At 54.1% G+C, this 12781-nt stretch overlaps 1 protein-coding gene across 1 annotated transcript in view; it reads left to right on the forward strand.

Annotated features, from left to right (window-relative positions):
• ARHGEF17 (Rho guanine nucleotide exchange factor 17) overlaps positions 1 to 12781 on the forward strand; it is a 59249-nt gene that overhangs the window by 26045 nt on the left and 20423 nt on the right. The window contains exon 2 of the mRNA XM_037522935.2: positions 11888 to 11965. Within this exon, the coding sequence (XP_037378832.1) occupies positions 11888 to 11965 (78 nt within the window). The remainder of the gene's footprint in view (positions 1 to 11887; positions 11966 to 12781) is intronic.

Below are 12781 nucleotides of genomic sequence, written 5' to 3' on the forward strand. Positions count from 1 at the left end.
ATTCAGTTTTTAGCTCCTCAGGAGATAACTTTTCACATCTGTTGGGGTATATCCACCCACACCCTAACCCCCACTCCCTGCTTCCGGCCATTATCCATGATGTTAAGAAACTTTTCCTTCCCAGGCTGAAAGGTCCAGCTGTATCTTCATGGAATTAAGGGGGAGGAGGACTAGAGAAGAAGAAAGGAAAAAAACCCCACAAGAGAAAACACTAGTTAAATTCAAAACACATGCACCACAGCCTCTGCCTTATGGACATCTGCTGCCACCTGTGGGCACCTGGTGGAAGTGCAGTTCCCGGAGCCTCACTGCCTCACTAAAGGCAGATGACTGAAACCAGGGAGAGAGGTCAGACTGTCCACCCCTCTCTCTCTGACCCACCTCCCTCAGGGATCCTGTGGGGAATTTATAGTCCATGTGTATCCTCCCTCCTCCTCCCTGACTGGGGAGACGCTTGGCTAAAGTAACAGAGCAAGTCAATGCACAGGCATGTGTGTGTACCTACTGTGTGTCAGGGACACAGCTGTGAATATGGAGAGGCTGGTCTCTGCCTTTATAGACATGAGAGTGGGGAGGGAGGGCAGGCATGGAGACCTTCCTCCATCCAGGCACAGAGTGACTGTTAAAGCCTCTCAGTCTCTCTCATGTGCTGATTACTTGGGGTCAAATCCCAAATTTGCCAAATCCCAGTTTATATAACCTCAGGCAGTTTGCCTCATTTCTTGGGATCTTTGTTTCCCCCTCTGTAAAATGGCAATAATAGTAATATATAACTCAGAAGACTGGAGTGATCCCTTTAGACCAACAGATGAAATCTGAGTCTGTACAGAAATCATTCCCTTGCCTCATGTCTCCCATCAAGACATTAATGACCTTGGTTCTTATCCAGCCCTGCTACCTACCAGCTCTGTGATGGTGCCTTCATCACCTGGCTGCTCTTCAGTGTCCTCAGCTAGGGAGTTCTCACTTAGAGACCTGCATGCAATTGCAGTCAGATACGGCCAGGCTGGAATCACCTTGACGGCATCCTCACTCACAGACCTGGCTGTTAGTGGGGCATTGGGTGGGACTTGATCTGAGCTGCCACCTGGAAAGTCCTTCTGTGACTTTCTGCATGTGTGCTGTGCTTCCTCATAACGTGGCAGCTGGTTTAAGTATGAGTGACCCACAAGAGCAAGGTAGACGCACAGGACATCTGTGTGGCCTAGCTTTGGGTGTCAACAGCCTCTCTCCTGCTGTGCTCTATTGGTTGAGGCAGTCACAGAGGTAAACCAGTTTCATGGAGTGGACATAAGTTTCCTCACCCTATAAGAATAATATCAGACCACATTGTAAGAAGAGGATGTGGGATGGAAAATGTTGTGGTAGCTATCTTTGGAAAATGCACTTTGCCATACCTACCTGAGGTGATTAAGAGGATCAAATGAGATGGTGACATAAAGTACCTAGCACATGTCTGGCCTATAACTATGGCAACATTGGGTTATTATGGAAGTGGCCCTCTGTCACAGAACCATCTGTGACAACTTTCCAACTTTCCACCTCTGTCACAGAACCATCTGCCACATGGATCTTCACCCACACTCAGGCTGTGTGGTCACATGGCCACAGAATACCACTGACAGGTGCACACAGACGTATGGATGATTCCACCCACACACAACACACACTGTGCCACTCACAGTCCCACCTCCAGGTGCACATAACTGTTGAAGCAGGGCAGTGGCCCTGCGGCAGGACGGTCCTAAGGCTCCATAAGCCCTTGATCTCCCCCTTTACGTTCCCAAAGCACATTCCCCATAATTCTGAGGCCTGTCTGGAGGTGACAGTCCCAAGGGGGCCCTGTGGTTTGGAGACTGCCTTGCAGCTGCCTGTGAACTCCCTGAGAACTCTGTGAAGCCTTCCAGAAGAGAGGGTCGTCTGTAGGGAATAGGACATGACCTGGAAAGGCAGGAGGGGAGGGATGGGGTGGTAGAAAGAAGAGGGGCGGGGTCTCAGGAGCAGATGGAGGGTCTGAGTTCCCAAGAGGGGAAGTGTCTTGCTCAAGGTCACATCACTAAATGGGAGAGCCAGGATTTGAGCCCACACTGTCCGGCTCCAGAGTCTGCCAAAAGAAGACTCTCTGTTGGAAGTTTCATCTGATGAGCCTGAGGACCTGAGGAAGGCAGCAGCCATCAGTGGAATGGGTAGCCATTGGGACCATCTAGTATTAACTCCATGCCCATGGACACTGGTGGGGTCATCGGACAGTCCATCTGGGCCATTAGCCAGGATTCAGTTCTCTGGGAAGAGGGGCCTCCTCGATCCAGCATTGCCTATGGATGGCATTTTGTTTTTCACCAAAATTGTCCAGAGTCAGGAGAACATTGTTGGTGTGACTGTCTCAGGAGCAGCAAGACTGGAGAAAGGCAACCAGTGTGTCAGGGGTACGGGGTGGGGGGGAAGGCCTACCTGTGTGCACAAGGCTGCAGAGAGGAGGAAAGGGAATCTTATTCCAGGAGGTGGTGCTTCTGAAGGCAACCCCTGCGCTCCACCCCTTACCAATTAGGTGACCCCACCCCCAGCTTCAGTTTTTTTCTTTGTAACAATAGTAGAGCCCTTCCCGACAGGTAGGGCTGCAGTGGGGAGTAAAGGCACCAGGCTTGGAAAGCAGTGGTGGAGCTGCCAGCAGCTTAAAAGTGTACAAACAACATTAGTGATGGTGAGAGTTCTGATTATGGAGTTCCCAGGGTTCCAGTTTGGGCAACTCTGGCCTACAACCTCTCCTGGCAAATATTTATATACAAGGCTGCCCTGGTGGCGCAGGGCATTAAGACATAATCTATGGGGCCTCCCTGGTGGCGCAGCAGTTGAGCGCTGGGTTGCGAAGCTGCCCGCAGCCTCTGCAGCGCTGGTTCGATCCCCGGCTGCTCCCCGGCCACCGGAGGAGGGTCCCACATGGCGCGCAGACCTCTCCTGCCACCCGCTGCTCCCCTCAGCAGTGTACTTCGGTCCTTCTGCCTGCTCTGCTCCCCGCTCTAGCTCTGGTGAATTCTCTCACCCTCCCGCGCTTCTGACTGTACCCAGTGCTTGTATAAATAATAAATAAATAAATCTTTAAAAAAAAAAGACACAATCTATGAAGCTATCCCCAGCCACTGCAGCACGAGTTCGATCCCCCACCAGGGAGCTACCCACATGGTGCAGCAGACCTCTCCTGACTCGCCCTCTGCTCCCCTCAGCAGTATGTTTCAGTCAATCTGCCTGTTCTTCTGTTCCCCACTCTGTCTCTGGTGAATCCTCTCATCACCCCCATCTCTGGCCTGCACCCCAGCTCTTGAATGCATAAATGAATAAATCTTTAAAAAATATTTATATAAAATTGTGCAGATGCGAAAGGCTAGAGACTCTGAATCATCCTACAGGAGCCCTATGAAACCTGCTGCCCTGGAATCTGCATTTCTCCATCACAGCATTCACTTGTCATTTCTTCTTCAAGTCCTTCATAGAATGCAGTGCCCCATGGGGCACAGACTCCTTTTCTTAGCTTTAAAACCCCAGCACAATTCTTGGTGCCTCATTGGTTTGCAATAAATAATGGGTGAACTAATCAATTAATGAATAAAATAAAAACTTCAAGCAGTTACTTACCCGAGTCATGTACCCTTGCATTCACTCATGTATTCATTTGTCACTGATTCTCCATTCTGTTCATCCCTCCATCCACTATGTATTCATTTGTTATTATTCTAACCTTTAATCCTTTCATTTTTTTCAGCAACTACTTATCCATTCATTGTCCATCCACAAGTCCTTTCTCATTACTCATTCCCTTGGCTGGCCCAGCGCCAGCTGCAGGGTTGCGTGGGTGGAAGGTCTTGCAGGAGGTCTCAGTGTGGCTTAGGGTAGAAGTGTGTCATGAGATGGACAAGCTTCAGAGATGGAGAAGTTGTCAGCAGCTGTTCTGGGTGGAGGTGGGGAGGGTATTTCCACAGAGCTGGGTGCCCAGCCTGCCTCTCCTGGAGTGGGTGGTAGCCTTGCTGAGCAGAGCCCTTTTCCCTCTCCCTGCCTCTCCTCCCCATGACTGAGGAGCAGGGAGTGCAGTTTGGTGAGGGGCAGAGCCCACATGTTGTGGTGGGGCGTGGGGTATGGAGAAGAGCCTGCTGTACCCTCACTGCCTCATACACTTACACAAATTCTTTGGAGCCAGACCCATACCCGACAACTGCCCAGACTCAAAAGGAAAAGAAATCAACCAGACCTCAGGGTTATAACAACAGAACCAGACCTGCACAGAGGTGCCCCAGCACATGTGGTGCCTCCAGTCCCCAGCCCAGTGACCTCACCTGAGGGTCTCCAATGCCTGCGATGTGGAGGTGATCCCTGGAAACCCTCACTCAGCAGCTGTATGCTCCTGTTCCATCTCTCAGCTTCCTTTTATTTCCCTGTTCCTACCATCCCTCTGTTGCTGTGGCAACAGGCTTGGCTCCAATTAGCCATCCTTAATGAAGCAGTAGCAGCAGCAGACAGTACCTTTGACACTAAGTCTTTCCCCCTCCTCCAGGGCAGGGGCGTCTGGTGAACTGTGCCTTCCCGACATCCACATGCCTTTGAAACTCTTGACCTCAGGGCCTTTTTCAAACCCTGCCTCCTCCAGGAAGCCCTCCTTGAATAATCCCCTAACCCCAAGGCTGTGGTGACCTCCTCTGCTGAGCTCTGTGTTGTCTGGGATTTCCTGGATGCCAGCTAGAGTGGCTTCATCTTTTTAGGGCCCAGTCCTGCAGGAACAAGAGAGGAAGTAGATATACTTTACCCATAAACCAAGTTCTGTGTACCATTCCAGCTACTTAGGAAATGAAGTCTAAGGTTATATAGCTGGGGAGAGGGTTAGATGGGGAGGAAGTGTTCTGACAGAAAGTCATATATGGGTTAAGTAGCTACAGAGACCAAGCAATGCAGGATGGGGCTCTCCTGCCATGGACCCTCATGTTCATGTAGTGTTATCTTTGGGTTATCTTTGGCTATTTAGGCTTGCTGTTTGAACACACAGAGTATGTCCATCTTCCTTGCGCTATCCATCACTCAGTCAATTGGTCTGACTATTCCAAATCTCCCAGCCCACCCCCCCACCATGCTTTGCCCGACCCTGAGAAGAGGATCAGGCCCCACCCCATAATCCAGTCTCATTGGGAGGGTAAGAAGCAGATGAACTCTGAACTTCCTGGTTTAAACTAGAGGAGAAGGGCTTGGGGGCTCCCTGGGACCCGGATTGGTGGCCAGGCAGTCTCTCGGCTTTGACAGCTCTCTGCTGCCCTCAAGTGCACAGATCTTGGGTCCTCATGCTGGAGTTTCAGAACAGTGGGAAGTGTGGGAGGCTGGCCTGAGAATGCATATTTCTAACAGGAGTTGCTGAAGCTCAGTCCGGGAACCACACTGCTAGAAAGGAACCAGAAAGGGGTTCGTGCAGAGCATACACTCGTGCCTTCTCTCAATCTTCCTTTTTTTAAAAAATATTTATTTATTTATTTATTTGTGTATACAAGAACTGGGGTGTAAGCCAGAGGTGTGGGGGTAGGGGTGAGAGGATTCACCAGAGAGAGTGGGGATTAGAACAGGAGGATCTACTGAGATACACTGCTGAGGGGAGCAGCGGGCAAGGCAGGAAAGCACACTGCTGTGCTATGTGGTTTGCTCCCTGGCCAGCTGAGCTGGGGATTGAACTCATGCTGCAGTGGCTGGTGTTAGCTTGACAGCGCTGTCTTTAACCCCTGCGCCTCCAGGGAGGCCCTCACTCAGTCTTTCATTCCGCACACTGACTCAACTTACTCAGGACCCGTGACCCAGGGAGACAGTTGTGTTGATGGATTGTTCTCTTGTTTAGACAGCACAAACCTAACACCTGTCAGGTGTCAGGCTCTGTCCTAGTGCAGCCTCAGGAGCTGCCCTGCTCCTGTCTGTCCTGCTCACTGCTCTGGGAGATCCTGCCAGGTGTGGTCACATCAGTTTTCTCTTGCTCCTCCCATGGAATTCTCTGTGCCCGGTTGCATTGTTCTACTTGGAGATAGTCAATTTGGGGAGTTGGGATTTTAGTGATGTATATTTTGAACTCTTTGGGGAGACCAGTACTGCCTGGGCCTCTGTCTTGCTCTCTCAGGAGAGGATGGAGAATAATTCCCTTGGACAGGGGTGTGGGATGTGGACTCATCTGACTGAGGGCTGAGCAGGGATGGGAGAGCACTGAGGCACAGCAGGAGAGGAGGCTGCAAAGGCCAGCAGGAGGGGTTGAGTCTGTGCCATGGGGCAATCAAGCAAGGTTTGGGAACAGGGAACTGCACGGGTTGGTTTGCTTCTCTGTGCACCACTGCTTGGCTTTTGGGGAGAGGGAGGAAGAGTTATTGAGAGCCATTAGAGTTATTAGCCAGCATCTATGTGCAGTGGTGACTTATAAAGGGACATGAACCTTGCCCTCAGGGAACCAACAGTCTGCTGGGAGGAGGTAGACAACATCAGCTATTTCTGGGAGGAGACAGCAATTGCTCAAATGTGTCATTACAAAAAATAAAACCTAGTTAAGAAAAACTGAGCATCTTTGAGAGCATCGAACAGGTGCACCTCGCCTAATCTGAGGATCAAGGAGGGCTTCCTTTAGAAGGTGACATGTGCACTGGACACTGGTGTTAAAGATAAGGAAAAGGCCTTCCTAGGAAAGGAAAAAGGATGGGCCAAAGGCCTGAGGCAGGAAGGCGCTTGATCTGTTTCTAAGAGTTAAAAAAGTGTCTGGGCTGTCTCAAGCAAAGCGGGAGGGAGGGTAGACTGATGGGGTGACTGGGTGATGTGGTCAGGATGTTGTCACTGCACAGGCAGGTTTGGGGGAGGGAGTCATTTGGGGATTTGGTGAGTGTGGGAACCCTCAATGCACTGGGGACAGGGGTTGTGAACTCGGCCAGCTTACTGCAGAGGAGTCTCCACTTGGCTGCAGAGTGTATTCAGAGCTACCTGGTGGGAGTTGCTTGCTGGTGCAAAACAAACTCAGTCCCCTCCTGATTAATTGGGGCTGGGATAGGTTCTGGCATGGCCTGACAGGTCCTGAGGTTCCTGCTTGGAGACATCCTGGAGCACCTTTCTGGTACTGGTGAGGCTTGTAAATGCCTGAGTCCCTCATGGTGGGCTTGCGGGTGTAGGATGGAGAGGGATGGGACTGTCTAAAGTACAGGACACAGGTCCCCTGGGTGGGGTGGAAGTAGGGTTGAGGCAGGGTAAGTCCTTTCCATGGCAACACCCACATGCCCCCCTTTCAGGCCTACATGCTCCACCCCTGGGCTGGAGGACAGTGTCTGTTTGCAGGGATGTGTATGTGTGCAAGTCCCTAAATCAGCGTGTGCTTGTACTCCTGTGAACATGAACGACTTTCAGTGTGCAGCTCTGGGTTCAGGTTCATAGGTGTCAGGGTTCAAGTTTGAATGGACACTGTTGATGTGTGTACACTTGGTTCTGACCCACCAGCTAGTAGGGTCACAGCCCAGGGCAGGTTTCCGAGTATTTGGGCCAGTTCTGTGCAGGCAGGTGCGCGCCCGTGTGTGCCTCCGTGGCTCAGGTGTGGTGAGGAAAATGCTGTCGCTGCGCGTGTTCGCCTTTGTCCACGGGTGTGTGATGACCTCGGAGGGGGATGGGTCTGGGTCTGGGTCTGCGCTCGGGGTGTACCCAGCGTACCCCGCTGCGTGGGAGAGCCGCAGGCCGAGGTCTTGCCGCCCTGGGCGTGTTGGGGGAGATGGGGAGGCCAGGAGAAGGCCTGGGGGGCGCGGGGGCGGGGGACACCCCCTTCCCCGCCCCCCAGCGCCGCTTGCGCGGGGCTCGCTGGGCGCACTCGCCGCGCGGAGGAGGCGCAGCGCCGCCGCCAGCCTAGCAGTCGGCTCAGCTCGCCGCTGGAGCCCGCGCCGCGATCACCGCTGCGGCCTGCCGGGCCCGGAGCCCCGGAGCCCCGGAGCCGAGGGTGGGGAGGAGCGGGCCTGCCGATCGCCGCCTGGGCGCCCCCGCCCCGGTGCCCCCGCCCCCGCGGCGGGCCGGCCGCATGCTGCAGATGGTGAAGACCCTGGCCCAGTTCACCATCGCGCTGGAAGACATGCGCGACCTGGGCCCGGCCGCTGCCTCCCTGGAGCCCGCCGGGAGCAGCGGCGCTGACCCCGAGGAGCCCGGGGAGACCCAGGTACCGGGAGGTGGGGGCAGCCTCCCAGGACTCGGAGGCAGGGGCAGATGCTGCATCCCAGGGCCTTGAATGCTCATCAGGTGCATTAGCCTCCTGGTGGTGGACCTGGGGGCCTCTGTGACCAGTAGGGGGGGCGGGGAGATTGAGGGTGTGTGGGGAGCACTGGGAGGGCTGGTGTGGCCAGCAGGGTGCTGAGGTTTGGCGCCACCAAGGTGCAAGCTTAGGATGGCAGAAGGATCGGCAAACTCAGCCTGGGTGGGAGGCCTGTGCGAGCCTCCGCCTTGAAAGGCCTAGTGGCACTGAGCTCGTGAAAGGGGTCAGCTTGTAGGCAGAGGCTGTGGCCAGGAGTGTCCTGTGTCCAAAGGCTCAGGAAGGTTTCCTTAGAAAGGGGAGGTTTCTCTGGCCTCCTGAGGCCTGAAGCAGGCACTCTCTGGTGATTTGTATGTTCTGGGAAGGGGGAGGGGGTGACAAGTAGCCAGTTTTGCTCCTGCCCACCCCAATCCTCTCTGTGCTGGACTCGCTGGGCCTTGGAGCTGTCATGCTGTGGTTGCAACAGGCGTGTTCCCATTCCTGGCTCAGTGTGAATTCTCCTGCAGAGGAGGGGGGCTCCTAGGGGCCGCTTGCCTGCTTTTGTGTCTCTGGGCCTGGGCCCCTCTCCAGGGTTCCAGTGGGGCCGATGGTCACCTTCCTTACTATTGCATTAACTCCCTGGGCTGGAGGGCTTGGCTGCCAGCTGGGTGACTTGACTGCATATTTTGTCTCTTTGTGGCTTGTCTAACCTTTATGGCTTCTCTCTGTGTACCTGTATCTCCCTGTATATCGAGGTCTTGATGTTCCAATCGTACTGACAGGCCGGGCTACCTCTGTCTTCCTGCTATATCCCTCTGCTGTATCCCCCTCCCACTTCAGTGCCCCATTTAGTAAAAGTCTAGGGATAAGGCTGTTGAGGGGTGAGGGGTTCTGGGGGAGACTGGGCCCACAGGGCTGTCCCACCTGAAACAGGAGGGTGTGCTGCTCTGTGAACAGCTGTACCACCTGACTCCTGCTTCCCCTTTCCTGCCCCCCTCCCAACATGCACTCACACCCATGTCTGGGCACGTGTGGCAGGGCGTTCAGTGCACTCACAGGGAGCTGGCCTTGTTTTCTATGCGTCTGCCTGACAGCTGAATGACAGCCCATGTGCTTTTAAGCAGAGAAGGGGCTGAGCATTGCAGTGTCAGCCTCTCGGTGTTACGCTAGTCCTCCAGGCCACAGGCCCAGCAGCAGCCTTGCTCCCTCAGGAAGATTTCCTGCCCATGACCCCTACCACACCCAGCTGGGCCTGACCTGGTCAGGGGATTGAGGGAGGGAAGGTAGCTTGTGGCTCAGAGCTGAGCTTCGCCTGGGCCTACTCCCTGGGACTCCCTCTTCAGCAGGGAGCTGGGCATAAATAAACAGCCTCACTGGTGTGTGGAGTAAGAGTGGGCATTGAATCCCCAGTGTGTGTGGGGAGTGCATCTCCTTGCTGTCACAGTTCTGGAAAGGAGGTATTTTTTCTCCAGTTCTCAGAGGAGGATTTGGAAACCCAGGGAGAGTGGTCCAGATGATCACCCAAGGTCACACAGCTGGTAAGAGAGACAGACCCTGTGACCAACAGCTGGGCGGTCCATCTGGGTGAGAACTCCAGGTGCTAGACCCTTCAGAGTCAGCTTGAGGTGGCTGAAGAGACTCTGATTCCAGCTGGTCATTTAGCTGTGTGACCTTGGGTGAGTCCTGTCACCTCTCGATGTCACTTCTTCACGTTTGATGTTGGAGTTGGTGACACCATGTGAGGGCGGGGCTGAAATGAGGCCATGTCTGTGACATGCTAAGATGGCGCTGGAGGTCCTGGGAGGATGAGGTGTCTCACTTCTTTGGGAGGCTCTTCTGGCCCTTATGTTCTCCCCAGCTCTCATCCTAGAGTGGGCTTGACTCATGCTACCTCTTATGGGAAGCTGCTCTGTTTTTGTTTTTGGTTTTGGTTTTGTTTCTGTTTTTAAGGGCCCTAAAGCACTAAGGCTAGCTGGTCGGGTTTGTGTAGTTGGATGCTCTGAGGCATCTCACCCACCAGAGTTGAGGACTGGCAGGGATGGGGCAAGCCAGCTCCCTCCCCTCCCCCAAAGGTGTCTTTCACATTCCTCACCCCTGATTTCCTAGCACAGGAGCCCACTTCTGTGAATGTGCCTCATTGGAGGACAGGTTTGGCGGACAGCCTGATCCCTGAGTCCCTGGGTCAGAGGGAGACATACCACAAGCAGTGGTGTGAGCAGTGGCTGGACCAGGCAGACTACAAAGGATCAAGGCTCATGTCCACTTAGTACACATACACCCTGGGCACAGCAGTGACCAGGACAGCCCACTGGTTGAGTTCTTACCCTGAAGGCTTCTAGGGATGAGACTGGAGGGATGCTGCAGACATAGACACCCACCCTGGTATTGCCATATGCGAAGAGTATCTGCTCAGACACTCCTTAAATTCTGGAACCTGAGACAGGGTCCGGACAGATGCTGTGGCCAAGCTGATGCCTGGGAGGGAAACAGAAAACAAGAATAAGCCCCAAAGATCTGGGCCCCCCAGGGCATTAAGGGGCCTTGCTCAGGACAACTCTAGGGAATTAGGGGAGTCCTGGAGTGGAACCCCTGCCTGGAAAGAGAAGTGTTAGGGCTGATACCATCTGGGAAGGCTTCCTGGAGGAGTAGGTGAGAGGGATAGGCACTGATATGGAGGGACGGTAGATAAAACGAGTCCCAGGGAGTTAAACGCTGAGCAGGCACCCCTGGGCTGGCTTCTCGCAAAGCCTTCCAACAGAGTAAGGGCTGCACTTATGGGGCTGCCCACCCTGTCCCCGGGGGTGTGGGTGCTGAGTTTGGCCACTCCCAGGAACTCCACAATTCAGATCCGGATCCTCAGGATGGAGGTGTTAGTACCTGGGTTTCCTTTTCCCCATCCTTAAAATGTCTACCTCTCAGGGAGGTCAAAAGGATTGAAAAACAATACTTAGAATAGCGCCTGGCTCAGTTACCTTTATAAGTGAGAACTGGGACCCAGCCTTGTGGACACCTGCCCCAGCCCAGCTGTGTGACAGCCACCAACTTCACGTTTCTGGGCTACCTTGACTTCAAGGGGGTGACAGTTCTTACTGCCGGGGATGATGAGAAGCCCAACCAGGGAGGCAGGAATGCTTCCCTGTCAGGACAACCCCTGTTCTGTGGGAAGGCTTTGCCAACATCCAGACTTCGCAGTACTGAACCTGAAGGTGGGGCATGCAGCGTTGGCAGCTGGGGGGTGGGGGCGGGGGCAGGGAGAATCAGCCTGGCAGCTTCCTTTGCAAGTGTAAGAGGTTATTGATTTTTTTTGATACCTTTTCAAGAGCCCAATGGGGGATCCAAGAACAGGAGATCTCCAGGCCTGCCAATAGCCATGGCTGGTGGGGGGGTGCCTGGCATGAGCACATACTGGGGACACCCGGGTTTGAGGGGAAAGGCTGCCACCTACAGGGGGAGCATGTGGGCAAAACCTGGTAACTGGTAACCAGGAGGTCTAGGTTGCCCTTGGGAGGGGGGCAGCAGGCAGGTCTTGAAATCGGGGGAGAGGGTATGGGCAGGATCTCTGGGCCTGTGTGACTGAGCATGTTGGGGTCTGAAGGGAACAAAGCACTGCTCATCCTCTGCCTTCTGACCCCCCAGGACATGCGGAAGCATGTGACCATGACCCTGCTGGACACAGAGCAGTCGTATGTGGAGTCACTGCGCACCCTGATGCAGGTGAGTCTCCGGGCCACCCCAGGCCCCCGAGAGTGGCTATACTGAATCAAGGAGGCGGAGACAAACCCATTTCATGTCCAAGGCGCCGCAACCAGAAAGCAGTGACCCTGGGACGTACCAGGCCTCCATGGAGAACTCCCCACGGGGCTGCCTCAGAGTTGGAAGTCCCTCCAGAGCAGGAGAGAACACAGAGGGGCCTTAACAAGGGCAAACCAGGCCACCTCAGGCCTGGTGCCCCCTCCTACTTTCCTTCCACTTCTCCTGGCAGTCCTGGGTCTGAAATTAGACCGGTGAACTCCTTCTAATGTGCCTTCCTCCATTTTATTTGTTGACTAGGAAAATATTTGTTGAATGGAATTCAATATAGAGCACTTACTATGTGCCAGGCCCTATTCCAGGTACAGGAAACACAGGGATAAGAGAGACAGGCCCCTGCCACAGCAGCTCAGTCATGTTGGGGACATAGTTGAGTACATGGGCACTCTCGAAGATCAAAGGGACACCTGTGAGGTGAGGGGTCACAAAGGTTCCCTGAAGGAGGTGCTGGCTTCTGCCTACCCCATCATCTCTGCAGCAGGAACAGCATGTATAGAGTCGAGTCGGGCGAGGCTGGGCCCATTCAGTGGTCCCTATAGCCAGCACAGAGCTCAAGGGGTTGGCCCTGTGGTGATACTGGCGGAGCCAGCTGGGAAGGGATCTTGAATATCTGGAGCAGGGTTTCAGCTGCCCCGAGAGCAGGGAGAGTCAATGACAGGCTTTGAGCAGGTGCAGTGTGTAGCCACATGCCTTACTCATACCTCACAAATGTGTCTGACT

This window comes from Talpa occidentalis, unplaced genomic scaffold, assembly GCF_014898055.3.
Source record: "Talpa occidentalis isolate TD23 unplaced genomic scaffold, MPIMG_talOcc4v2.1 talOcc4.3, whole genome shotgun sequence".
Taxonomy (NCBI): domain Eukaryota; kingdom Metazoa; phylum Chordata; class Mammalia; order Eulipotyphla; family Talpidae; genus Talpa; species Talpa occidentalis.